The 27,307-nt window shown below is 60.6% G+C and overlaps 1 protein-coding gene across 2 annotated transcripts; it reads right to left on the reverse strand.

Moving 5' to 3' along the window:
• Window positions 1-27,307, reverse strand: HIP1R (huntingtin interacting protein 1 related). Of its 2 annotated transcripts, none has more exons than XM_068563692.1 (32): window positions 27,119-27,307; window positions 13,095-13,158; window positions 12,504-12,646; window positions 12,187-12,243; window positions 11,027-11,107; window positions 10,590-10,666; window positions 10,243-10,304; window positions 8,276-8,416; window positions 7,501-7,558; window positions 7,305-7,380; window positions 6,981-7,121; window positions 6,820-6,881; window positions 6,525-6,597; window positions 6,250-6,433; window positions 6,040-6,128; window positions 5,831-5,947; window positions 5,618-5,719; window positions 5,189-5,383; window positions 4,828-4,975; window positions 4,600-4,686; window positions 4,204-4,311; window positions 3,924-4,060; window positions 3,549-3,659; window positions 3,255-3,312; window positions 2,985-3,056; window positions 2,842-2,904; window positions 2,333-2,447; window positions 2,120-2,225; window positions 1,868-1,991; window positions 1,728-1,789; window positions 1,382-1,588; window positions 1-1,090 (listed from the first exon to the last, which is right to left on the reverse strand). In XM_068563692.1, exons 1-32 carry the CDS (start codon window positions 27,209-27,211, stop codon window positions 1,043-1,045), a joined length of 3,261 nt encoding a protein of 1,086 aa, XP_068419793.1. In that variant the 5' UTR covers window positions 27,212-27,307; the 3' UTR covers window positions 1-1,042. The 2 variants fall into 2 exon arrangements, with proteins under 2 accessions (XP_068419793.1, XP_068419792.1); XM_068563691.1 differs by having other exon boundaries at window positions 2,347-2,447; window positions 2,985-3,015; window positions 3,254-3,312.

A 27,307-nucleotide genomic window follows, 5' to 3' on the forward strand; every position in this document is an offset into this window, starting at 1 on the left:
TGACAACAGTCAAAGTGTGGTTTATTGCCAATCTGACACTTCAACACAAGGAAACACTACACGCAAAGCAAATCGAGCTGGCCCCTTGTGCTCCTCTCCAGACCGAGGTTTCCTCCTTCCAGCCAGGCCTCCCTCTGCCCAGGAGGAGGTGGGGAGCTCGAGGAGCGCGCGTTCATCCCTCCCCGAGGGCAGCCCCCGCCCGAGGATCGCCAGGGGCCTTTGGTCCTGATCCGCAGAGGGGGCAGGCGGCTCCTGGTTTCTGGGCTTTTTCTGGCTGAGCTGGAGAGGCCTGCGGGAGGGCTGGAAACCTCCCAGGGATGGGGAGGCAAAGGGAGGAATGAGGTGGCTGGGCATGGGGAGTGGCCAGCGTGGGGCTTCCAGGGCAGGGGCAGCCAGACCAGGGGAAAGAAAAGCAGGAAGCAGGAGGGTCCCCGCAGGTGCCAGCAGGAACAGAGACTCCAGGAGGATGGCAGCACCTGGCCTGCCCCCCTTCCCAGGCAAGGGTCTCGTTGTCCTCAGCGCTCACCGTCACTGACGCCCTAGAGCGAGGCCCAAGGAGAAAGGGGCGATACCCCCAGCCCACCTAAGAGCATCCTGCTTTGCCTGAGGCCGCACCAGGTCCCAAGAAGGCCACGAACAGGTGATGTCTTCCCCGTATCCCCAACAGCCAGCACAGACTGTGTTCTAGTCACCTCTAACCTCAGACCGGGAGTCCCAGGGGCAGGGGATGCACGGCCCAAACACCCGCTCCAGGGGCCCTGCTTTCTGGTGTGTTGCGCACAACTCACAAAAGAAGGATCTAACTCAGAATATTAGAAATGCTCTGTATTTCCTGAAGTGCTGTGGCTCAGGCCTGCTGGGTCCTGGCTGCTCTGAGAAGTTCCTGTTGCAGGTAACTAGGCGCTCGTCTGGGAAGAACTGCTCTGGTCAGCCCCGGTCAGCCCTGAGCCCTTGCGCTCTGTGAGGGCTGGGCCTTCGCAGAGGCTCCTCAGCCACGAGGCCCAGGCCGTCAGCCTCCCCGCTGGACCCCTCCGGGGGTGACCTAGTAGTTGACGAGTTGAGCCGCGTAGCTGCCATCCTTTTTGTCAAGCTGCAGGAATCAAAGGTGAGGGGCTCAGTGGCCATGGGTGCCTGACGTACCCTGCGTCGGGCCCCAGGCATCCCGCCACTCCTCGGCCCCTGCCTTCCCTGGCACGGGCCCTTGGCACCTGCCGTGCTCCCCGCGTTGCTGGGGCCGCGTGTCTGTGCCCACCGGTCAGTGGCTTCTGACCGTCCCCAAGGTCCGCTGCCCCCCAGGCCAGTGAGCAGAGGCCAGGACAGCACTCCCGGGGCTCCTCCCCTGTCACCCCCCCCCCCACACACCTGCACTGACTCCCCGCACCTGGTGGTCCTGCCTGGGGGCCACGCTGGGCTTCTGTGCCAGGGGCGGCTTCTTGGAGGTCCCGCCGCGGGGGGCAGCGCTGGGCCGGCCGGGCTCCTCCTCGCCGGGCGTCCCCACGGCCCCGGCCAGCATGTAGTGCTGCTTCCGCAGCTCGCCCAGCCGCACGCGCTCCACCTCCAGAGTCTTCTCCAGCTCCAGGACCCGCACCTGCAGCCCCGCGTGCGGCCGCTCAGCAGGCCCCACAGCCTCGCCCCAGGGGCCCTCCCGCCTTCCCGGAGCTCAGCCACGGGAGAGGGACGCATGGGAGAGGGACGCGGGTAGGAGAGGGACGGCCGAGGGTGCCCACCTGGGTCTCCATCTCCTGCTTCTTCAGCTTGATGAGGGAGAGGCCGGAGAAGTCCATGGTGTCTGCAGCCAGAGGAGAGTGGGTAAGCGTCTGGGCACCCGCCCCCAGCCCGGCCGCTGCACCGGGGCCCCAGCACTTGCCTCTGTCCTCGATCTGCTCCTGGCCCGACCTGGTGGAGGCCACCACGCTGGCGGCCATCTCGTTGACAGCGCGTGAGCATTCCTGCAGGCGACTCAGGTGTGGGCTGTGCTTGTCGGCCTTCACCTGGGGGGCGGGGCGGGTTAGGGGGCGGGACGGCCTGCTGGCTGCACCACCCCCACGCCCACGGTCTCCCCGCCACACGTGGTGCCGCCGCCACGGCTGGGAGCCCAGGAGCCCGAGGGGAGCCTCACCTTGGAGGCCGCCACCAGCTGCGCCGTGCTGGCCGCGATCTCGTGGGAGCAGACGATGAGCTCCTCGTACTTGCCCGTGTGAAGCACCACCTTGTCAGCCGACTCCCTGGGGGCAGAGCCGGGCAGGGCCTGGGTCTCCGACCCCCTGGTCGGCGGGCCGCCTCCACACCCCTCCCCAGACCCTGAGCACCACACACCCTGCTGCCCCCCGACCTGGGGCAACGTACACCAGCTGCGTGGCTCCCCAGCCCACGGCCTTGGAGGCAGAGATGAGGCCTTCCGTCCACCTCGAATTCTTGGCGTAAAATTCCTGCTGCGTGGCTGCCCCCTAGTGGCGACAGGAGGGCGGGGCGGACCAGTCAAGGAAGTCCCGGGTGGCAACAGATCCCCGCGGGTGGGCCCTCCTCCCCTCACCCCGGCCCTGAGAGCGCATCCCTGGGCTGTGGGGGATTGGACTGGGACTCCCAGTACGCTGCACGCACTGGGAGGGCCTGTCGGCACTCTGCACACTCAGGCGTCTTGTGCCCGAGAGGAGTCCCGTGGCCGGCGTAAGCCACAGGGCGGGTGATACGGACGGAGAGGGCTCTGGGGTCAGGCCCCGCTCAGGAACCTGTCCCTCAATGGCCTAGCTGTGTGGCCTGCCCACTAGGCAGGGGCCCCACCTGGCCCCACACCAGGGAGGGCCACCAGGGAGGCCCCGTGAGACCAGCGGTCCAGCTCACCCTGCCGCTCTCCACGATCTCCTTCTGCAGGCTCGTGGATGCTGTCACCAGGAGCCGGATGGCCTGCCAAGACCCAGACGTGTGTCATCCTCGGGGGCCCGGCCAGGCACAGGGCCCGCCCTGGGTCCCAGCCGGCCACTCACCTTCATCAGGTCTGTGCAGGAGTTGAGGATCCTGAGAGGAGCAAAAGGGTGAGGAAAACAAAAGGATCTGCAAGGCGGCCCCAGAAGCCACGGGGGCGTCAGGGTGCTCAGCAGGCAGGCCCACAGGGTCAGGCGTGCTCTGCGGTTCCCAGCCCTTCTTTCTGGAGAGCTAAGCAGTCAGGAGGGCAGAAGCCACCTCTCCCCTCCCCCAATCTGGAAAAACTGGGGAACCCGCCCTGGGGCGACTGGAAGGCAGAAGTAGGTCTCACCTCTCATTCACCTCCAGCTTCACCCCAGAGCTGGCATGGCGGGCCTGGTTCATCATGTCCTACACCCGATGACAGAGCATTGAGGGGGTTGGGAGGAGGGCAGCGTGCAAGGACAGGGGACACCCGCACTGGACCAGCCGCGGAGCCAGGGAGGGAAAGCTAGGGCCCCTGCCCACCCTCCCACCTCTGACCTGCAGAGGCCGCCTGGCCCTCGCATGGAGGCTGAGTGCGGAGGTGGGTGCAGCCCGCACTCAGCCCAGCGCCCCCCCCCGGGCTCCTGCACCCTGGTCCTCACCTCGATCCTCCGCACCGCATCTTCGATGGCCGCAGACGTGGCCGCCATCTCCTTGTCCACTATGGCCCCAAGCTCCTCCTGACGCACATCCAGGCTCTTGGGCTTCAGCTCCTGGGGGATGAGGGAATCCAGGAGTCAGATGGGGTGGATTCGACCCCCCGCCACCCCCACAGAGCCTGGGAGCGAGACTGGGGCAGCCGGGCCCTAGAGGGTGGTGCTCTGTCCCCGCCCCGTGTCTGCAGCTACAGGTTCTGCACGTGAGCACCTGTTCAGCCCAAACTGGAAGGAGGTGCAGAGAAGCTGGGGACCCCAGCCCAGCCCCACCGCCCCCTCCAGACCCTGGGCCACGCTCGGCATCCCGGCTGCACACCGCACCTGGCCCAGCTGAAGGATGCCCTGCAGGGGGATCCGCACCAGGCCGGGCTGGGCCTGCAGCAGAGCTCGCTGATCCTGCAGCTGCCCCACGAGCTCCAGAGCCCGGGCTCCACACTCCCTGCAGGTGTCCATCAGGCCTGGGAGGAGAGGGCTGAGGGGACCCGGCGCCGAGAACCCCGGAAGACCCCAGCCAGGTCTGACACCAGGACCTAGCGGCAGCCGCCCCCCTTTCCCGGGTCCACCGTGAGGAGCACGTGGGACAAGCCCAAGGCGCACTTACGGTCAGCAGGGTCAGTGGGGGCCAGGTGGGAGGTGGCACTGCCGTGGACGATGGTGTCCGCGGCCAGGTGGGAGAACCGGGTCAGGGCTGCCACAAGGGCAGAGGCGTCTGCTCGGGAAGGACAACCACCCTCAACGCTGCTGCTCTGGAGCAAGTCCCGGTGGTGCCTCTCCTGCCCGGCAAGCCCGCACAGCCGGAGAGCAGCATCGCAGGAACCGCCCCCGGGTCTAGGTGACCCCTGGCCCGAAGGGCTGATCTCTGGAACGGGGCTGGGGCTTCCTGGAGAGGCGCCTGTGGTGGGAAACCGCCCCGAAAGCAGGAGGCGGCCATGGCCCGTGGGCCCGGGTCACCACCACTGGCGGCCTCTGCCCTGCCCAGGCCCGTGGCTGCACTCACCTGCCGTGGAGATCAGGTACTGGGCATGGCCCTTCTCCAGGGCGCTCACGGCATCCAGGGCAGCCTGGGCCCTGCTCACCAGGTAGTCTGCCAGCACAGGGAGAACCGGTGAGGGGCAGAGCCTGCCCTGAGGCCCCAGCACCCTCCTGCCCGCCTCCCTCGGGGGGGGGGGGGGGGGGTGGGAAGTAGGAAAGGGCGACGCCCGAGCGCCTGCCGCCGTGGCCCTACCCGGAGAGCTGGTGCAGCGCAGGTGCAGGGGGTCGTCCAGCTTGCCCACGGCGTCCTGCAGGATGCGCTCGGCCTCGGCGGCGGTGCCCCGCAGCATCGCAAACTGCTCATCCAGCAGCCTGTGCTGCAGCTCCTCCTCCTGAGACTCCTGGCGGGAGAGGGCGAGGCGGCGGTGAGCCGGCCAGGCCCCAGTGGAGACCCTCGCTGGGGAGGGGGCTTTAGCGAGAGGCCCTGCTGCACCGCCCCCCCCCATGCCGGGGCTGCTCCCTCAAGAGGGGGGCACGCAGCTCGTGATAAAAGAGAATTCTGCCCCAATTCAGCTGTTACGGGGGGAAGGGAGGGGGGGAGGGGGGCCCCGCACCTTGTCCGCCAGCCGCCCCTGCAGCTCGTCCCTCTCCCTGGAGCTGCGCTGCTGCTCCCAGCTCAGCGCCGCCTCCTTCTCCCGCACCAGGCTCTGGGCGGCCACCAGCTCAGCCTGCCGGTGCCGCACGACGCTGCTCAGTGTGTCCTTCTCCGCACTCAGCGCATCCAGCCTCGAGCTCAGCTCCAACCCGCTCTGTGAACACCTGGCCGGTGAGCAGGGCTTCCAGAGGCCCCGCCCCCATCCCCACCCAAATCTACAGACCATCCCTAGGGCCCCAGGAGACTGAAGGCTGACTGAGGGCCAAGGAGCGGGTCCTGTTCCCTGTGTACCCCCCGGGGCTGGGTGAGAGCCACACCTCAAGGCCAGGGCGAGCCGCTCTGAACCACCCCGCGTTCCAGTGGCAGCCCGGCCTGGGAGGGCCCACACCTGCTCCGCGCGGCTCAGGGCCTCCTGCGCCCGCACCAGCTCTCCCGCCTTGGCCTCCAGCTCCCTCTTGAGCTTCTCCAGCTGGTCACTCTGCTCCTCCAGCTACGACGGGAGGGGACAGGACGTCACGGAGGCAGTGGAGCTGGGGGACACGGGGGTTGCAGGGGGTGCCTGCGGGGTCTACGAGGCAGGGCCTGTGCTCACGGGACGCACCTTCATCTCTGACTCCCGTTTCACCTGCTCCACCCGGAAGGCCAGCTGCTCCTTCACCCGCGCCACCTCCTCCTGGCTCTGCTGTGTCACCGTCAGCTGCTTGGCCGTGTCTGCGTTCTGCACCGGCGGGGACCGGGGACAGGCTCGGCTGGGCTGCGCTCGGGGCCCCCCACATCCCACCGGCCCCCGTCCGCGCCCCCTGGGCCTACCTTCCGGAGCAGCTCGGCGTGCGTGTTGATGAGCTCGCTGTGCTTTTCCTTCAGCTTGTTGTAGCGCGCCTCGGTGGCGCTGGCCTTCTCTGCGGGGGAGGGGGAGGCCGCGGCCGTGACCCCCAGCCCCCCCAGCAGCGGACCCCGTCGCCCCGCCCCGCCCCGCCCACGCCCTCTCCACCCCGCCCCGCACCGCGGCCGCGCACGCACTCTCCGCCTCCTCTCGCAGCCCCCGGTCGCGCTCGCCCTCCAGCTGGGCGGCGCACAGTCGGGCCACCTCGTGGCGCAGCTGCTCGTTGTCCACCAGGGCCTTCTGCTTCTGCTTCCGCTGCTCCTCCAGCTCGGCCTCCAGCGCGTTCACCTGGCCCTTCAGCTGCGCCATGTACCGCTGCGCCTAGGCGGCGGGAGGGGAGGGGAGGAGGTGGGGTGTAGGCCCCCCGCGCGGGGCAGCCGCCCGCCCCTGCGCCTCCGCCCGCGCCCCTCACCTCCAGCTGGATCTTGTCGAGCTCCGTGCGGAGCGTCTCCACCTCCCTCTTCAAGGTCTCCATCTGGAGGTCCCTGGGGACAGAGGTCAGGCGGGGTTTTCCCCAGCCCGCATGGTCCTGGCGTTCAAGTTCACTCAACCGGCACGATCAGGGGACCCGGGCACGGCCACTGGTCCTCTCATCAGCACCCCCTCGGGGTTTGAGCATCTCAGGTCTGTGTCCCCAGCCGAGATCTTTCGGGATCACAGTTCCCGGAAGGCTGTTTCCCACTATGGTGGGCTCCCCAGGCCCTCACCTGTCGTCCTTCACGGAGCCATTGGGGGGTCCAAATGTCTGCTCGAAGAGGTCAGCCACCACCTGCCACGGCAAAGCACGGTGACCTCCACCCCCACTCCCCCAGGCCAGGAGGGAGGCCCAGCCACCCCCAGTGCCCCCAGCAAGAAGGGGGCAGCTCACCGCTGGTTCCGCGGCAGGCGGCCCCGTGCCGATCTCGATGAGGCTCTCGGGCTCCTCGTCCTCGGGGGCCTCCTCGGGGATCACCACCACCGGCTTGATGTGCTCGGCCAGCGCCGAGGCCCGCAGGAAGTTGGGGGGTCCCTGAGGGGGCAGCGGGTGAAAGCGACCCAGCGCTCCCCCCACCAGAAGGCCCTCTCTCTGCCGCTCCCACAGCCCACACGAGGCCCCACGCAGGGCCCAGCCAGGCGGCCGTGGTCCTCAAGCCCAGAGCCCAGGGCAGAACAGGGCTGCAGGCGGGCGGCGGCCTCTGGAGGACGCAGGTACCTCGGGCAGCCGGGGGATCTGGATGAGCCGCTTGAAGTAGAGCATGTCAGAGGCTCTGCGGAAGAAGTTTCTGAGGCTGCGGGGACAGAGGCGGGAGGTCAGAGGAGCCAGGCCCCAGCCCGGTAGCCCCAGCACACATCGCCGGGAGCTGAGGAGCTTCTTTCCCAGCCATCCTCAACCCCGCCCAGGCTGGTACCTGTGAAACTGCTCATGGAACCGGTCCCGGTGGCCTTGCAGGGTGTCCGCTGGGAGACCTGGGGGCAGGGAGGTTTAGCGGGACTTCCTCCTTGCTCATCGCTCTGTGCCCGAGACTTCAGATCTGCTCCCTCCCTTCCCCCTCCCTACTCCTCCACGTTCTAGAAACCGTCATAGATTAGACAGATTACCTGCCACCTGGCTGCGTCCCACCCACCATCAGGAGGGCCCAAAGAACCCCCTGTGAGGAGTTCAGCTCTTGACTGAGGGAGGGAAGGAACCAGTGAGTGGGATGGCCAGAACCTTGACCGCAGCGCACTGCATGTGGGCCCTGCTGGTCTGTCAGGTCGCTCTCACTCGAGTTTGCCCAAGGTTGACACTGGAACAGCTCACAGAACCCAGGCCAGCAGCCCAGACCCTCTCTGAGCACTAAGGAGCCACCACGTGCCTCCCCCAGTCCTCCCCGCCAGCCCAGCGAGCACGGGTGAGGTCCCGCTGCCGCCTCCAAGGCCAGGCGGTTAAGAGAACTGCAAACACGTAAAACTACGTGGCTCTTCCCACTAAATCTTTGTTTTGGAAAATAGTGATTTTTTTTTTTATAACAAGTATGTTATTTATGTTAGTGGGTAATGAGTTCATTACTGTTAAGTTTAATTAATAAATATCTTAAAGACTGCTTGATTCCCATCCCTGATGCAGTCTATCAACACAGCCCTCTGGGGCTTCGGCTGACCCTCAGGGCCGAGGCAGGCAGGGGTGGGGGCAGGGGGACTCACAGGAGTGCAGCTTGAACATGAGCTTGACCGTGTAGTGGTAGAGGTGGCTGCAGTCCTGGATGACCTGGATGAGGGGGGCCAGGCGGCACTGGCCCGAGGACATCTGGGACACGGCAATGGCCGTGTTGAGCTGCCGGAAAACTGTTAAAAAAAAAAAAAAAAAAAAAAAAGGGGGGGTGGCGGGAGGAGCCTGAGCACGCGGAGCCGGGAGACGCAGGCGCAGACCCCACTCTGCTTACAGGCATAGTGACGGCCACAGCGAGGGCAGCGGCCGAGCGCTGGCCCCGACCGGCATCTCACGGCAACCTAGAGAGCTGGGTTTGAAGACGGGACAATGGCCTGGGTAACTGGCTTTACCAGTCCCAGTCAGGCAGTGGGACTCTGCCCCAGGCCCTCGGACACCAGCATGCTCCTCGTGGCGAGGAAGGACCCCGTGCGCTGGAGCTGCCGAGGACCAAGGCCCAGTGCTCCCACGAACTAAGGTGGCGGCAAGGTGGGGGGCAAATGAAACGCAGCTCAGCTCGGCCAGGGTCTCTGGAGAGCTTCCAGGCAGTGGGCCCAGGACGCGGAGCTGGAGAGACAGGGTGACTTCAACAGTCCTGTACCCATGGGCTTCCAGCTCACTCTGAATCTTAGGGACGGACGGAGGCCTAAGGCTGTGCAGCCCCAAGGCCTCGTTCTGCAGATGTGGAAACAGGCCCGGAAACAGCAGCGGGCTCAGGACGTGGTTCTGCAAACCCCAAGGGACCCCAAAACCTCACTTGCACTCGGGGTCAATCTCCCCTGACCCTGAGAATCAGCCTTTCATCCGATGGACCAACTAGGAGGGAAAGAGGCAGACATACTGCCACCCCTGACCGGCTTGCTCTCTGGGGCAAGGAGAGAAATGAGCACGTGACACCCAGGGCGGCCCACATGGGACCCTGTTCCAGATGGGTGGCCCCCAACCCGGGCCTACTCTCACCTTGCCTGGGGTGGGGCGATCTGCAAACCTCCGCAGTGACACAAGGACGCCTGGGAGGGAAGGGACCAGGAGGAAGGCGCTAAGCGCTGTCCCTCACCCGCTTAAAACTTAATTACATGTCACGTCAAGTCCATTTTCCTTGTAAACAATTAAAATACACACAGAATACTGTTTTGCGTTTTAAAACACAATGCAGCCATTTCTCATCTGAAGGGCGTTCAGGACATTTCCCATTTGGGGCTGTTACAAACCTCGGGGCGGGGAATGTCCATTCCCCCTCACTCTCAGGGAGATGCTGGCACAGGGGGTGTGGGCGCTGGCTGTGGCCTTTCTCCGCCTCCTGTCGTGGCGACTGGGGAGAGGCCCATCTCTGCAGCACAGCTGCCCCAGACTCGCCCAGCCTCAGGGTCCAGCCCCCGGCGCCAGGAGGCTGCCCAGACACCTCTTCCTCATTCCTGGTTTTCCATTAAAAAGGCATTTGCCTCTCACTCTCCCGTGGAGAGTGAGAGCGTCGAGTCACCCACAAGTTGTTCTGAAGCTGCCACTGAAAACAGTCACCTCTGCAGCCCCAGGAGGGTGAGCCCCCTGAGATTTCCTGTTCAACGGCTGCGGTGTTCCTGGGCTGGGAAATCTGACCTGACTCAGAGGCCTTTTACAGCAGAGAATGGGCAAGAAGGCTGAAACCAACTGCCTCAGGGCAGGCTCAGCTGGGAGGTGGATCGGGAACCTGAAGAGGCGGCTCCTGGCTCCCCCCGGCTCCCCCCGGCAACCCCCCACCCCGCGCCTTGGTGCCAGAGTGGGTTTCCTTCGGCCGAGACTGTTCCCTGGACGTGCCTGGCGTCCTGCAGGGGCGGTAAAGGCCTCTCCTTCCCATGCTCTGGGGGCACCTGGAGGCCCCGTGACCTGCTCCTGGTGGGAGTGTGGTCCCCAGGGGGCAGGTGTGTCCAAGAATGGCTGGCCCCCAGAGGCAGCAGGCCCCAGGTCACCCCCCCGGCCGGCTCACCTGATTCAGAGAGCTTCAGCTCACCGTCCATGTAATCGAACATCTCCACGGTAAGCTGGAAGCTACGGGGGAAGGAGGAGAGAGAGATGAGCGGGAGGGGCGCAGGGCATGGCCCTGCGAGGACCCCCAGGCGGGAGAGGGAGCGCAGCGCATGCCCACGCCTTTGCAGGGATGCACAGACGGCAGTCCTTCAGCCGAAATGCCCAGCTCCAAGTAAGCCCCATCCCTTTAGCTTTAGCCACATCTGCTGGGCACGTGACGACCTCCAGCCCCAGACAGAGCACGGCCCCCGGTGGGAACCTGGGTGAGGAACGCCGCAGGAACAGACGGGAAACCGGGGGACTCACATGTTGTTGACGTCGGTCCCAGCTGCCTTCTCCAACACCTCGTCTGTCACCTCCAGGCCCGCAGGGAACTCGGGGTGCTGCGGAGAGGACACCCCCACTCAACCGCAGCCCCTCTCAGCTCTGGCCCAGCACCGCTTCTAGCTTTTGAGGGAGGGGAAGGGGCCAGAGAAGCCCCCTAGCCTGTGGAGCCACCATCTGCCCCAGGCAGTGACTACAGAGACCAAGACATAGAGGATGGGACGTCCATCCGGAGCTGAGGGCAGGGCTGAGACCACCTCCCACACTGGGAAATGCCTCCGGGCCTTCTGACTTCCCTGCCGTCTGTCCCAAGCTTCCCCTTGGTTCAGGTGGGGACAGGACAGATCCCACCCTCTGAGACATCTTGGAGGGAAGAGCCCAGGGTCCCACAAGCCCCACGATTCCCCCGAGGAAACTACCTTGAGGTGGAAGGAGATCTTGGTCAGCAAGAGTTTGGTGTAAATATTCACCAGCTGCCCATATCGGTCATGCAGATGGCCCTGTGGAGAAAGGGCCCTGGGTAAGGACACATTGCCCATGAGCTCGCCCAGGAACCCCGCGGGGCAAACAAGGAAGGTGAGGCCGGAAGATGCAAGATGATGAGCAGGGTGTCAATCCTTCACCCTCCCACGCTGTCACTTATTCATTCAACAACCACTGCTCAACCCACCAGAGGTGGCCAACCTTCTTTCCCAAGGGCCTCTGCCAGCCCCCTCTCTGCCTATCGCTCTCTTCTTCTCACTCTTGCCAGAGAGACTCTCGTGACAAGAGAGCTCCTCGTCCACAGCAAGAGGACAGTTCTGAGGTGCGACACTCTACCGAAATGCTGGTGGCGGCTGGGGAGGTACGTTCCGACGGGCACGTGAACACATCCTCCCCGCAGCCGCCTCCAGACACCACGTCCCCTGCGGCCACGCCCGCTGGGCCCACATCTGCAGATGGCACCAGGGATGCCACCTTCCTTACTTCAAGGGGTGTCCCCTCTGCAAGCCGGTCAGTTCCCAGAGGCCACCCGGCCCCCGCCCCGGCTGCTGGGGCCCCAGCAGTGCTCCCAGAGGACAGATAAGGCCAGAAGCCCTCTCTCCACCCAGGGGACGCCCCTAATTCCTGAGGGTCGTGGAGTGGATCTAGAATACAAGCTCCTGGGGCTCTGAGACTTCACTGTGGAGGAGACGCTTCTGGAGAGCCTGCTGAAAACGCAGACTTCCAAGATTCAAGAGCTGCCGGTCTTGGGGGCCCAGCGTCTGCACCACTTACCCAGACTCAGGGTTGGGTAGTGAACTCACAGGGACTGAAGGGCTGCTGATTTCTGGAGCCGGAGGGCCCGTGAGGGGTGTGTTTGGGACTTGCTGCGCCAGGCCTTAAAAGCAAGGCTCAATTTCATTTACGGACGCTCATCGCCCGCTGCCACGGCCCCACTGAACGTGGCTCTAACTCTGCTGGGACGAGGAGGATGGGGGCACCACTGCAGGTGCTCTGTTCCCCCTCGGCCCTGTGTGCCAAGCAGGACGGCGGTGGACTTTCCGGGTGGTGTTGCTGGCGAGGCGCTAAGGCCACCGTGCCTGCTCCCCGCACCTACCCACAAGTCTCCGATCTCCCGAATGTTGCTCCGGTACCGCTGGCAGTCGTGCAGCACCTGCCCAGAGGGGGAGACGAGGAGGGAGGATGAAGGGGCCAGAGCCTTAGTCGGTGGTGGGCGGGGGGGGGGGGGGGGGGCGTCCCGACACTTGCTCCCATGTATGGGGTGCGGGCAGCAGGCAGGGCGGGCCAGCCTGGAGCTGAGGGACACAGACGCCGGGACAACCCTCATTTCAAAGGATGCGGCTCTGTGCCTCCCTGAGGTGTTCAAGAGGCGGCAGACGGAGGGCCCGGGCCCCCGGACCAGCGGCTACTCACGTTGGGGTGCCCATCTCGAAGGACCTTGTGGAGGACGTGGCAGAACTTCCAGCTGAGGATGGAGCTGCTGGGAAGAGGCAGCCCGATGGCATAGGACCAGAAGGTGAAGGCCCCCTTCTCGTGGTGAGTACCCAGGATGATGCCTACCAGGGTCAAGGCCAAGTGCACGCAGCAGGGACTCAAGCGTGGGGGACGTCGGGTGCTCAGCAGGTGCAGCTGAACAGGTGACTGAGCGCAGAGACGCGGGTGGAAGGCCGCCCTCCCCCCTCCCCCCTCCCCACACCCCTCCCTCGGCATCGGCCACAGCTCACCAAGAGCTACGGCTCTCAGCCAAGCAAGAGAAAGGGCAAGGTCATGCCCCACGAATTTAGCTGGGCCCAATGGCCTAAGACAATAGGTGGCCTTCCTGAGATGGGACTGAGTCTGGAAGGAGCTGAGCGAGGCTGGCCCAAGGCCACAGGGGGACACCCCTCATCAGGCCATCTGCCACGCCCACTGCTCCCCTAATTCATTTCCCCCACGTCCTCCTCACACTCCCCGCCTCCCCTGGGGCCCCGAGGGACGGAGGCCGGCCGGCAGCAGGGAGGATACGCCGGGCATGCTTCTCCTTCACGGGGACCTCCTGGGTGTTGATGGCTTTGCTGATGCTGATGGCCTGGGAGGGAACAGAGGAGGCAGAGGTCAGAAACCCACCCGGCAGGCTTCCCAGGACAGACCACTGAAAGGGGGAAGGGGCGACACACAGACGGGACCGATCCTTCCAGCCGGTTAAAGGCGAGAGTACACAGATAAGGGAAAAATAGAAATTCTCTAACCTAAGCAAACCAGACCACTCAAGACTCTTCTTCACGTGACATGTGCAGCTCAAACTACAGCTAATACCCGATGCCACAACCACACAGAGCTTCCAGAGGCCTGGGAGGTAAGGACAAAAGCCGGCTTGTGCTGCAGGACAGCAACTCTGATCTGAAAGCTGCGTGTGATTCGTTTTCCCCAGAAGGCGTAGCCCCTGGGCCCCAGGGGAGCCGCCAGTCCCCGCAGGACATCCTCTATCGGGTCTCTCCTCTGGGAGAGGCTGCTGTGGCCTGAGCCCTCTCGCACTCCACCAAAACATGCACGTCACCCCTACTTTACCACGGGGCACGGCCTGGAGACATGAGGCCTCACAGCCACTTCGTGGAAAACCAGGATAAACCAGGTCCCATCGCCTGTCTACATGCCTCCTGGGTGAGGGCGAATCCTGACTCAGCTCCCACTCCCACCGACACAAACAGCGACCGCGGCCCCGCCAGTGGTGGCAGGAAGGGGGACCCGCTTAGCACACATGCTGCTACCACTCAGGCCCTGAGCAAGCGGCAAACTCATCCTTGATGCAGGTCCCCTCCCACCTCCACCTGCTGGAGTCTCGTCTCTTCCCCCTTAGTTCAACGCCGCCTCTTCCGAGAAGTCTTCCTGGATGTGACTGCGCCCTCACACAGGCTCAGGGCACTTACTGTCACCCCCATCCCACTCACCCAGGAACCACCGCCGGCCCTGGGTTTACTTATGGATATGTTTTAATTCTCTACCTGGCGGCAGGTCTTGTAAGCCTCTGTCCACCCACCTAGCCCCGAGCTGGGGGCATCCGTGCTTGCGGACCAAATGAGAAGAGCTGCCAGTGCCGTTGGTGGGAGGGATGGGGTGAGGTCCCTGACCAGTGCAGACTCCTCTCCAGGTCAGCCGATTCTCCCAAGTCTCCCACAGGTCCTCCACCAGGGCCCACACAGCCCCAGGCCGTCCAGGGAGCTCGCTGAGCAGGGCAAGCTGTGCGCTCACCCTGCAGCCCGGCCCTGCGTGGACTTGTCCACGGCAGGCCCAGCAGTGGCGGGAGCGGGACAGGGCGGAGAGAGAGCCCCGAGGGGCAGCAGGAGCTTTCTTTCTTTTTAACCCAGAGGCCACTGTGCTCTCCACCTCTGGCCTGGGAACAATATTAACTGTCCCTGCCGGGCAAGGAGGAGACTTCTCTCATCTACGGTCTATTGTGACCCTACTGTGGTCCTGCTCTGCAAAGCAGTGAGATTTCCTCTGTAAGAAAAGCAACCCCCTGAGAGCCATGGCCGTGCTTTCTGCTCAGATTCACGGACCTAGGAGCTGCTGGGGGCTGGGCTAGCCCCTCGCACCCACCCCAGCAAGGCTGGCTGACCTCCTTTCACACACAGCGCCCATTGTGGCCATTCCCCGGAGCTCGGGGAGAGCGGGTCTGCAGCACACAGCACAGCGGGCCCCTGGGACACAGACGACTCTCGCAGCATCAAGGCTGGGCTGGGGGAGTGGCTCTGGCCTTGCGGTACCGGGGTCCTGAGAGGAACGCAGACAGGCTCTGGCTCCTCTTACACTCAAAGCCTCAGCGAGCCAGACACGAGAGCTCCCTCACCATCTGTTCTGTGTTTGCCGATCCTCTGCCAACTCGGCCTCCCCGAGGCCCCAGCGCCTACCTTCCCTCCACAGGCATCACCGTGAGAGAGGCCGGACCCCGAGTGTACCGTTCCCGGCCCCGCGAACATCACGCCCCACCAGGCAGAACTCTGCCCACAGCAGCAGCGACGAGGACAACGATCGACAACCAGCCATTCCCGGGCGCTTCTCCCCTGCACCAGGCACAGGCAACACGCTGCCAGCAACAGCCCCAGCAAGTGGGCATGCCCCCACTTTCCTGATGAGGAAACTGAGGCTCAGGGAGTTAGGGTATCTCGTCCGTACAGCTAATAAGGGCAAAGGCAGGTCTGGCTGTGTCCTGAATGATTCTGCTATCCAGCTCCCAGGCACCCCCCTCCAGTACAGGTACAGAGCTGGGAAGAGACACCAGCCCATAAGCCGGGAGTGCCTGTCTCCCTGACAGGGGGTGTGTAACCCTGTCCCCCAGCTGCCCTGACACCTGAGCTGGCTCTGACGACTGCCACTTGTTCAGAAGATCCCAGGCAAGAACAGAGCAGAGCCAAAGTCACACAGGCAGAGCAAGCTGCCCAGGAGGCCGGGGATGCAAAGATGCCACCTGCAGTCCCAGCAAGTGCTCTGTCCTCCGCAGACGCCCACGAGGGGCGTGCCGACCCCCCTCCCCCCAGGGCCTGCAGCAGACACGCCCTGAAGGGATGGGCTGGTGGGGCCAGCGGCCCAGGCTAAGCATTCCCACCGCGGAGCCTTCCCCAGAGGCCGCTGGGCACAGGCTTTTACTTCACTATCGGTCCAAATGTATACGGAGCGCCCTCGTGGCTGGGCCCTGGACCCCCAGAAAGAGTGCCTGCCCCTCCCCTCCGGGGAACCTGCTCACCTGTCCCCTTCCTGCTGCCACCCTATTTAAATCTCCCGGTTCATGCTTCTCCATGTGGTCAGCACCCCTGACAGTGTCTTCCTTATTTGTCTATTATCCTCCCCCCACTCCCAGCCCATGTCTACGCCACGGGGGGTTAGTGGTTCTGCCTCTCTGGGGCTGCTGTGGCCCCAGCCCCTAAACGGTGCCTGGCACACGCAAGGTCTTCAGAGGCTCCTGGGCCCCAGAGAGAAGTGGTGACTCAGGCACACGGGAGTCTGTCTGGCCCCCTCCGCCCAACCAGTGCCGCCCGCTCCCCGCGCCGGCTGTAGGAACAGGGTCCCTCCCGGCGGGAACACGGCCGGCCCTGCTGTGTGCAGGCGGCAGATGTGTGGACCGGGAGGCCTCACAAGGAGGCACAGTTCTCACACAGAGGCGGGTCTGTGGACACTGCACAAGCCTGCTTTTCCTGCCAGGCGCAGCAGCCAAGCCCCGTCCCAGGAGGGGACGGCAGGCCCCAGGGATGCCCGTCCCTCCCCTGCGCGTCCTGAGTGGGCCGAGCACGGGGTCGCCTCTCCTCAGCCCTGGAACCTGTGCTGGGCGATTCTGACGTGGCTTAGCTCCTGGGTTTACAGTCCAGCTGCAGCTCTGACTGCAACATCTGCTTCCGTCTGCACAAGCATGGCATCCTCACACCAGCCCAACGAGCGACTGCAGGAAGACTGAAGGAGGAGGGGGGGTCAGAGGGGCACCGGGGACCATCGTGTGGGTTCTCTCTAGCTTGCCAGCCTGAGAAAGGCTTCCTTCCGCCCTGGTACAGGGGCAGTTCTGACAACAGCAAGCATAATCCCTCACGACGGGCGGGATCAATTGCCATGGAGAGAGCCTTCTGGGAGACAGAAACTTCGAGTGGAATGGATTGATTAGGGGCCTGGGTGCCGAGATGGAAGAGCCAGAGCCGGAGAGAGAGGGTCCTGGGGGGGGGGGGGCGCGGAGGGGGGCAGGTGGCGACCGCCTTGGGGATCTGTTTATCTGACTTCCCACTCGACCTCTGAGTGGCCACGGATGGGGGGCAGGGAGCAGCAAAGCAGGACAACAGCAGTAACGGTGGGTCTATGACACCCCCAGATATGCCCAGGGGGACTCTGGGGGAGGGAGCTGGAGGGTTTGCAAAGACAGCGGAGGGCAGGCAGAGACACGCTTCTCAGACCCGTGAGGGTGGGTGACTAAACAGTTTCACGGGCATTCAGACCACTGCTGCTCCTTCTGTGCCGGAAAAATCCAAGCCCAGGCCCGGGGAGCCACCTCACAGCGAGGGGCCTGACCCTCCGGAGGGCGGCGGGGGACAAGGCCGAGGGGGTGGAAAGGCTCTAGCGGGCTCTGGAGACACAGTCGGAATTGCTGGCACCGGGAAGCTTGCAGGAGGCATATCTCATGCCAAAGGCCAGCAAACTGGCCTCAGTAAACGAATAATAAAATGATTTTTATCGAGTTCAGCCATGTGCCAGGCACCATGCGGAGCACCTCACCATTATCATCTCATTTAATCTCCTAACCCTTGAAGCATGTGGATGAGGAAATCAAAGCTCAAGGTCACAATGATGAACACAGGCACTATTCTAGGCACTGTCCCCACAGAGACAACCCTCCCCCGTTAACCCGGGTCGAGCAGTCCCCAAGGTGGCCGCGCAGGAAGGGAACCCAGGCTGCTGGCTCTGTAGACTGTCCCCTCAGCCACCACCGGGTCCCCGGCCGCCTCTCTCGCGGGGGAGGGGGCTGGGCTGAGGGAGCCGTGCGCCAGCACGCATGTCCTTCTGGTCCCTCTTTGTCCCACTGCAGGGACCCAGCTCCCGAGGGCCTGGTGTCACTCAGGGAGGACCTGGCCCAACTCCAAGTCAAAAACGCAGGTTCTGGATCCAGGATTCGTTCAAAGCCCGGGTAAGAACAGCAACTGGGTGGCACCGAGCAGCTCAGGGGGCTCCCCCACAGCTCCCCCGTTCCTGCAGGCGAGGCCTTCGGGCCCTGGGCCCCCTCTGGGCCTTCAGCTCGGCCCCCTCCGGCTCCCTCCCGGGGCGGCTTCTGTCTGAAGCCAGGGCGGGGACGTCTGGGAAGGCCTCTTACAAGGGCCCCACTGGGTCCATGGGAGCCAGAGCCTCAGGACACACTTGCCCCTGCTTCCAGGAACAATCTCGTTCTTGTTTGTCAAATAAAAACCCCATCTGGTGCCAGCAGAGGCCCTGGGAGTCAAGCCTGAGGAGGCAATCCCAGGACCAGGCCAGACAGAGTCACCAATGGCACTTGTCCCTGGGCAGGTGACTCCCAGGGACACACGAGAAAGCACCTCGGTGCTGGTTCAGGAGCAAGGCGACCCGGCTGGGGCAGCGGGGCGGGGGCAGGAGCCCCAGCAGGTGATACTCCCAAGAGCCTCGGCGCCTGCTGCGGACTCGAGACAGAAGCCTTGGGGTGTGGACACCGTCAGCGAAGCCGGGCAACCAAGCTGGGACGCTCTGGTCAGCAGTTGCACACAGCAAGCCCGTCCCTGCCCCATCACCTGTGGGGCTGCACGCCAGGCAAAGGGGCCCCAGGAAGAGCCATGGGGAGAGGACAGTCACTGAGGACGGAGCAGGAGCCAGAGCAGCTCACGAGGCCACAGCCCGGTGCGTACCAACATTGGCAACACCGTTCTAGAAACCCACAGACCCCTGCAGGGGGTCAGAACCACGTGACCGCAGAGGCTGCAGCCCCGGACGTTCTCTGCAAGATCTGACATCCTCCAGGCCGTGGGGAGCTCTGCACAGCAGAGGAACGTGGACTCGGGGAGACCCCTTCCCCAGGAGCCCACGTGAACGGGGCCAAATACAGGTCTGCTCACCCAGTTCCACCATTGCCAGCCGTGGCACCCCAGCGCACAGACCCTGGTCCCATCCACTCCGACCCACAGGGGCGCCTTCACTTTAGAAACTTCCCCTTTTCCTGTCTGGGAAGCAGGAGCAAAAAACCCTTGAAATCTTCGAGAATGCAAACATACACAAAGTGTGTCTGGAACATCTTGCTTTGTTCTAGCCACACCGTCTTCCTTCTGTCCCTCAAACAGGACAAGCCCGGTCCCACCCCCAAGCCCGGCTGTGCTTCTGGGGTCACCCTGCTCTGAGTTAAAACGCCCCTCCTGGGGGGCCCCACACACACACAGACAGCTTCCTCCCAGTTACTTTCACCCAGGACATTTATTCCCTGAAACCGTCTTGTTTACCATGTGTTCTGTTTCTACCTCTGGCCCCTGAACAGACGTGCTCGGTACAACAAACCCTGCTGTGCCTCCCGAAACCCGTGCCTGGGGGTCAATAAATCTTTACTGGATGAATGGAAGAGTGAATACTTGAATGAACGAAAGCGCTTTCAAATACAAGTACTGGTTAAATTCAAGGCAGTGTGTGTGTCTCTTTCTCTAGCTAATAATTTATCCACTAGAGTTAAATAGTAAAGGCAACTATAAAACAATTTCTATTTTTAAAATCAACCCTGAAATGAATCAGACTCAATCCTCCTTGTACTGTTATCATGACACGCTTCATGGTGGCACTTGGCAGGGACAAAAAAACATCCTTCAAAGAGCCGGGTCACAGGGACTGGCAGAGAGGTGGGTTATCCTGCTTTAGTGTTTCCAAAGAGTTGTTTGAAGGACAGAAAGATCTCATTCAAATGCTTCTGTCACCTCAAAGGCCACTGATGAAAGCAAACACAGGATTTCTGTAGCCAAGGAGGCGGCTGAATGTGGTCTCAGGCAAAGCGGTGGGGAGCTCTGGGCCGGAGGTCTGCAGCTCGGTCATTTCAGCAGAGGGAAGTCAGTGCAGCAACACCATCCTGCGATTCAACCGTCTTTTCCCTTTATTCACGTCCCCCAGTGCCCGCTCTGTCCGGGCCTCTCAATCACTCGACCGTTTATGAAACTGGAGGGAGGGCCGCGCTGCAGCCGCTACTCCTCTGCAGGAGCCCCGGGCGGGATCCTCCCATCCACCAGGATGAGGCTCACTGGGGGACACTGCCACCCCTCCCCCGGGCTCTGCAGGTGACACATGAGGAGGAGGAGATGGTAGGGGAGGACGTGGCCCGAGTCCCGCCTCCAGGAAGGACAGGGAGCCAGCCTGGGCAGCTCCTTGCCTGGGCTCTGGTGACATCACTCCATAGACCTGTCTGTCCCACAAGCCAGGGGGCTGAGTCACTCCCTGGCGGGAGAACCTAATGCAGTTTGAAGGTTGTGTTTATTTCAGCAAGAGGAAAAACAACCCCGCCTCTACTAAACTTTTCTCCAAGAACTCAGTCTTTCCCTGCAGTGGGAGTCATGGCTTTTTAGGCCTCACTGAGTGGCAGCATCAAAAAAGGGAGACCCACGGGCCCCCGTGGCACCCATTTATTCAGCGCACGCACACCGAGAGGGTCCCCTGAGCCGGGCACTCCGGGGTGCTAGCACACAAGGAGCCAACATTGTCCGTGCCTGAGGATCTTGGGGTTCAGAGGGTAGTGCTTAGGGGCTCGGAGGGGGAGGCAATGCAATCCCTTCTCCGTGACCCTGGATCTAAACACACGCCCGACCTCACGGCCGTCCACTCCTGCCGGTTCGGCTGCAGGGTTTGGGGAGACAGGGGAATAGTGGGAATAGTATCGCGAGAACTAGGGCAGCCTAGTAAGGCTCGGGCAGGAGGAAAGCGGTTGACGGCTTCGCAAACAAGGTGATATTTGAGTCCTCCCTGGAGTCAGGTGGAGCCGGGGCGAGGGGGTTGGGGGGAAGGGTATCGCTGACAGCGCGGCCGGCTGGCAAAGGCTCTTCAGGCCCCAGCTCAGGTTAGCCCGCTGCATTTCCCTGTCCCCCCGCCAAGCAGGCCTAGACTCGACTCCAGAGTTTCCACTTCGCACTGCTGGACTCAGAGCCCAGGCAGGTTTTATTCACAAACGGGAGGCTGGCCTGGGGGCAAGGTCAGGAGGGCCCGCATTTAAGTCACGGCTGGCTTCCCCCGACCTCCCTGGGGCACCTCCCTGGGGCTCCCCTCACCTGGGAGCAGGGCCTGCTGTCCTGGAGAAGGGGGGCACCGCAGGATGGCTCTTCCAGGAATGGGCTGCTCCCCACCTTCCCAAGTCCGCCCAACCCCTGTGGCGGATCTACTGCCCTCCCCAACAGCCCCAGCTCCCCATTTACAGAGGCTCAACTAGGGGCTCAGGGACGGAACCAAGAGGGCATCATTTCCATTTCTTCAGTCCAGCCCGCCTTCCCATACACAACGTAACAGCCAACAGCCGCTCAGTGCAGCATTCACTCCGCACCAGGAGCTGTGTCATCCTGCGAATCCTCCATGACTCGGGCACTACGATTATATCCATTTTGCAGATGAGGAGACTGAGGCACAGAGTCTCGCTCTTAACAGCTCTGCCACAGCACACCTGTTCATCTCCCACCTCCGTGGTCAAGGTGAAAACCCTTGGAGGGGATGAGAATGATCTTCATCTTCCCGTAGCACATCCCAGAGCACCAGAAACAAGCCAACACATACACAGTAAGTGGTCCCTCATGAACGTGTCGTGGGACAAACGTACAAAGATGGGAAGGGGGAGGGGAAGGACGAGCAGCCACAACCCCACCCCAGCCTGAACCAAGAGGTCACCGGATACCCGGGGAGCCCAGGGGGACTGTGGCAGGAAACCCCAGGAACCAGGAAGTCAGCAGCTGCCCTGAGCATCACCAAGCTGGCTGATGCGGCAGAAGCAGGTGGAGGGTGTCTGAGGGGCAGGCAACAGCAGCGCAGCTGGAAGGAAGGGCACAGCTCACCACCCACCACAGCTAGCCCACCTCCGGGGGCCGGGGAGGAAGGCAAGCGCTGCTGGGGCAGCTCACACGAGGCTTTGCAGGCAGCATCCTGGGGGTTGTGAGCCTGGTTCTTTCTCTCCTCCTTTTCAGAAAGCCTCGCTCACCTCTGTTCTTTAGCCATTCGACCAGCCTGCAGTGGGTGCCAGGCCCCTTGCCCCTGCCCTAAGGGAGCTGACCGACGTGGGCGGAGCTGGGGAGGTTTTCTGGCTTTCACCATGTGGTTTAGATTTCCTCCCAAGCTCGGGGGTGGGGGAACTTTTTTAAAATAAACATTTAAATGAGGCCCAGAAAGGGGTTGGTAGCTAACAGTGTGGTAATGCCACAGAATCTATAAGAAATAATGAAGACAGAAAGGGAGTGTGTGTAACTATTCACAATAGCCAAGACACGGAAACAACCTAAATGTCCATCAACAGATAGATGGATAAAAATGTGGTATGTATATATACATATATATATATCCACACACACACAAACACACACACAGTGGAATATTATTCAGCCATTAAAAAGAATGAAATAATGCCATTTGCAGCAACATGGATGAACCTAGAGATTATCATACTAAGTGAAGCGAATCAGAAAGAGAAAGATAAATACCATATGATATCACTTATATGTGGAATCTAAAGTACGACACAAATGAACCTAAATACGAAACACAGACTTACAGACTAGAGAACAGACTTGTTGTTGCCAAGAGGGAGGGGGTGGGGGAGGGAAGGACGGAGTTTGGGGTCAGCAGATGTAAACCATTACATATGGGATGGATAAACAACAAGGTCCTACTGTAGAGCACAGGGAACTATATTCAATATCCTGTGATGAACCACAATAGAAAAGAATATATATGTATAACTGAGTCACTGTGCTGTACAACAGAAATTAAACACAACATTGTAAATCAAATATACTTCAATAAATTTTTTTTTTAAAAAGGGAGTGTGCATAAGTCTGCCTGCCTGGCAGAGGGGGTGATGGCATATGTGGGAAGGGAAGTCAGGGCAGAGGCAACAGTGTGCAAAGGATGGGAGTCCAAAAGACTATTGCCAATTTGGGAACAGCCTTCAAACCAGAAACTCAAGTTAAGTTCCCAAACACCTGTCTGTGTCCTGTGGCTTGCCTTCAATAATGAGATTCTAAAGAATTCCTGGCTGGGGAACTTGAAGAAAATAGACCTATGCGCCCAGGACTCCAATCCAAGCCAAATCACTCCAAATCTCCAGCATTTAGACACGGAAGAGTTTAAAAGCACCCCAGGTGATTCTAACACCCTGACGTCCAATCCGGTAGCTGCTGGCCACGTGTGGCTAATGAGTGCCTGAAATGTGAGCCCAAATTGAGATGTGCTATAACAAACACAAAACGGAGTTTGAAGACGTGGTAGGAGGAAAAGAATGTAAAATATCCCATTCATAATTTTTATAGTGATTACGTGTTGGAATGGCTATATTCTGGATACACTGGGCTAAATAAAATATATGATTAAAGTGAATTTCACCTGTTTCTGTTTGCGTCTTAGTGTGGCTAAGTAATCTAAAAACGATACACGTGGCTCCTATTCTGTTTCTACTGGACAGTGTTTTTCTAACGTGAGCTGGCCTGAGAAGCCCTGAGTGTCAATAAATGTTAATTCTTACAAGATTTCAGTTCCACAGAGGCTGCAGAGGGGACGTGTCACAGACCTGGAAAACTGGACCTACGAACAGTTTTCCTCCTGCTGCTTCCCCTCCACAGCTCCCAACCCACCAGAAAACCCCTAACACCCGGGGAGCCTCACCCCGTATGCCTGTATCTAATGCCCTTCTTCCCCACCGGGCCTGGTTTACTGAGCAGCGTGGCCCCTCTTTCATCCTGACCTTAGAGGAAGCTTTTGGGCTCTGTTTCCATTTCCTGCAGGGGAAACCGAGGCCCAGATGGCAAAGGCGCACTTAGACAAGGAAGAAGCAAGGTCGGAGTTTAGCATTTCCAGGACTCCCACCTGCTGCGTCCTCACCCATGCTATACCTCAAAGACGGATCTCCTCCCTCGTGGAAGGTCTGAAACAGTTCTCAAATTTTAAAGCTTTTTGGGGGTGGGGAAGGGAGAAAGATGGCTAGCTGACCATTTGCAGAGCACCGTACTACGTGTTTTGCATCCTGTAGGTATTCGTGGCCTATTGTTGCTACAACAAACGGCCACTATTGGCTCAGTGGTTTAAAACGACACAAATTTATCATCTTACAGTTCTGGAGGTCAGAAGTCCAAAACGGATCTTCCAGGGCTAAAATCAAGGTGCCAGCAGGGCTGCGTTTCTTTCTAGAGGCTCTGTGGAAGAGTCCATTTCTTTGCCTTTTCCAGCTTCTAGAGGATGCCCACGTTCCTCCAGCTTCAAAGCCAGCGATGTCCGGTGGCGGCGTCCTCACCTCACACCACCCTGACCTCCTCCCCAGCCTCCCTCTTCCACATTTAAAGGCCCCGTGATTACACTGGGCCCACCTGGATAACCCAGGCTACGCCCCCTATTTTTAAGGTCAGCTGATTAGCATTTTCTTACCCAGGGCTGTAACATATTTACAGGTTCCAGGAGTTAGGACGTGGACATCTTTGAGGGGTCCCTCTTTAGCCCACCCCACCATTTCTATACCTTAAAACAGCCCTAGGAAGTAGATGGAATTGTCTCTATTTTTATAGACCAGGAAACAGGAGTTAAGCACCATGCCCAGGAACACAGGCTAGCACTCGGGTGTTAGTTACCGCTTTCCATGATACCACACCATCTTTTTAACGAGACGGTCAATTTTCAGGTTCAGAACACACAGGTATACTGTATTCCATGCTATTCTGCATTCAGAATACTACAACAACAAAAAGCCAATACAATTTTGTCACTTCCATTTTGAAAAGGGGTTTTATCACCAAAGGGACTAAAGTCTTGGGGAAGAATAGACCAGCTTTCTGGACGGTGCCCCTGGGATTACACACACGCACTCACATACCCACATCATACAGCAAACACAAGTACCTGCCACACGAAGGACGCATGACTGCCCCCTTCCTTCACACTCCCAACTGGGGCGGGGAAGGAACCTTTTTGCAAAACAGGGTGTGGCCAGTCAAGAAAGCAAATATGGAAGTATTTTTCCTCCTCTTGACCCAGAAACCCAGGAGGAAAAGCGAGGCTGGCGGGATGGTGGGGGACTTAAGTTCTAAGGAAACCAAAGCGCCCCTCTGCTACACAGGACACTGTGGTCAACGTGAAGCCACAGGCAGTGCAGTCCAAAGGGAAGGTGCGTCGGTGGGTTGGATGTACTATTTTCTGTCCAGACTGAGACATGTAAGCAGCAACCTCAGCTCTCCTCGTCCTTTTCACCAGTGAGGTCTGGCTGGCAGCTCACTAGATATTTCTGGGAGCAATCTAATTAAATATTAACCATGCACAAAACCTTATTCCTACATCCCTCAATAAGTCACTCTGAAGACAAGCAAATCTAGACACTGAACCTGAATTCCATCTTTCCAGAAAAGAGCCCTGGAATTGGTAAATCCTATGAGATTCACCTATTAGAAAGAATTATTCATGAAAAGTAACCCTCTCGGCCCCTGAGAAAAACCCAACCAGCAAAAACAAAACACCTCTTGTTTACCAAACCAACCACCAGAATAAGTTGTCCTGTATCAGAGATGCTTTCTCTTTGACATTCAGAAAGCTTGCCCTTGATTTATAACAATTTAAGAGTAAGATCAATGAACTTGGCCCTTTAAATTCCATCTCCTCTATGTAGCAATCTGACCTCTTTATAGCTCCTCAAAACCACAGAAAAAACAAAAAATCAGTGAATGAATAAATCTTCTGACAACATCCAGATTCTCTCTGCCAATTAAAATTTTCTCCCCTTCCTTCCACAAGTTCCTGGCACAATTAATTATGTATTAATGATTTTAAATTAAATGCCACATTTGTTTTTATGACGGGCTATCCGGGCTGAAAATACACCAGGGGCCAGATGATGATGATTTCAAGGATAAATTAATAATTTGCGGCTAGGTTGGTTCAGCACTAATCCTTTATAGAGCCAAGGTTTTATCATTTTCCTTGTTAATCTCAAGCACAAAGGTTAGATGTTTCCCCTGCATTTTTTCTTACTTCAAAACGAAAGTTATTGTAGGCTGCATGTGCTAACTTGATTTGAAAGACACCGCACAAGTCACTGCTCCTGGCAGGGAGAGGTGGGAAGGACCTTGCTAACGGCAGACACAAATGTCATCATCCTACTTCAGACAGGGGTGAGTGGGTTCCTTCTGGCTTTTGGTTTTTTTTTTTTTTTTTTGGCCGCGTCGTGCGGGATCTTAGTTCCCGGACCAGGGATCGAACCCGTGCCCCCCTGCACTGGGGGCGCGGGGTCTTAACCACTTTCCGCCAGGGAAGTCCATGGTTTATTTCTAAAGTAAAAATTTTCTGCTGTTTCAGTCCTGGTTGACTTACTTTGGCAAAAAAACCCAGTATGCTCCCCCCCTCCCCCAGGCATAAGAATACCTCAGTGTTTGTAAAATAAAAAGGAACAGAAAACCAGAAACAGCACCGCCCTCATCAGTGTGGTCTCAGCAGGAACACATGGACAAATACACACCCCCGTCATTGTTTCATTTTTAAAATAACCTTCCCAGGATAGGCCACCCTCTGGAAGAGATGCGGGCGCGTGGGAAGTGCAGGAAGGGAGCCCTAGGAAGTTTCTGTCTGTCAGGCGCCGTCATTTAATAAGGGGGTGTGAACCTGTTTATACGTGGGCCAGCGCTCGGGCAAACAAGTCTGGCTACAGACGTGAAACTTTTCGCCCAGCAGATAATAAGATATTGTGCGGCCCTGAAAAACAGCTCAGGAGAAAAGGAAGCAGGGAGTTTCCTTTAAGGAAATGCATTGCTTCTCCGAGGACGGGGCATTCTTTTAAGGCGTGGGAAAAGTGGACGGAGCCCGGGAGAGGCGGCGCGGCCAGGGCGGAGAAATCCAGTCGGGCCGCCCCGGCCGGGCGCACCCGGGCCCGAGACGCACCTTGACCCCACCTGGCCCCCCGCCGCGTCTCGGCTCCCTCCACCTGGCCCCCTCCCGCCCCCTCGGCTCCTAGCCACCTCGGTCCCCGGCCGCCTCTCAGTCCCTGGACACCTCGGTCGCCTGGCCACCTGGTCCCCCGGTCGCATCTCAGTGCCCGGCTGCATCCCAGTCCCCGGCCACCCCGGTCCCCCGCCACCTCGGGCCCGGGCGCCGGCTCGCGCTTCCGGTTCACCTGCGCGCGGGGCGGCTCGGGCGGCGAAGGCCGGGGAGCCGGGTGGCCGCGGCCGAGATGAGGCCGGGGAGCCCCAGGTGGCCGGGGAGCAAGGGGTCCGGGGGGCGGCCCGAGCCCCCGGCGCTCTGGAGGCGGGCGCAGGCCGGGCCCCGAGGGACGCGTGTGAGGGGAAGGGGAGCCGGCGCCGCCCGCCCGCGGCCCCGCCACTCGCCTGGGTCTTGTCGAACTGCTCGCGCTCGGCCTCCAGGCTGTGGCCAGGCCTGCGGCTCAGCACCCGCGCCGGCACGTTCTTGATGCTGTTCATCCTGCCGCCGCCTCCGTTCCCGGGCCCGGCTCCGCGCGACTGAGCGATCCAGGCCGGCCCCCCCCCCGCGCCTAGGCACCGCGAGGCCGCCCGCCG

This window comes from Eschrichtius robustus, chromosome 14 (genome assembly GCF_028021215.1).
Source record: "Eschrichtius robustus isolate mEscRob2 chromosome 14, mEscRob2.pri, whole genome shotgun sequence".
In the NCBI taxonomy this organism is placed as follows: domain Eukaryota; kingdom Metazoa; phylum Chordata; class Mammalia; order Artiodactyla; family Eschrichtiidae; genus Eschrichtius; species Eschrichtius robustus.

What these genes read in the sequence shown, in the direction of transcription:
- HIP1R (XM_068563692.1), bottom strand. Translation starts at nt 27,211, where the DNA reads ATGAACAGCATCAAGAACGTGCCGGCGCGGGTGCTGAGCCGCAGGCCT. An exon ending in TTCGAGATGGGCACCCCAAC is followed by an intron (nt 12,244 to 12,503) that starts GTGAGTAGCCGC and finishes CCCTCTGGGCAG; the next exon opens with GTGCTGCACGACTGCCAGCG. An exon ending in AGCAGGAGATGGAGACCCAG is followed by an intron (nt 1,589 to 1,727) that starts GTGGGCACCCTC and finishes GCGGGGCTGCAG; the next exon opens with GTGCGGGTCCTGGAGCTGGA.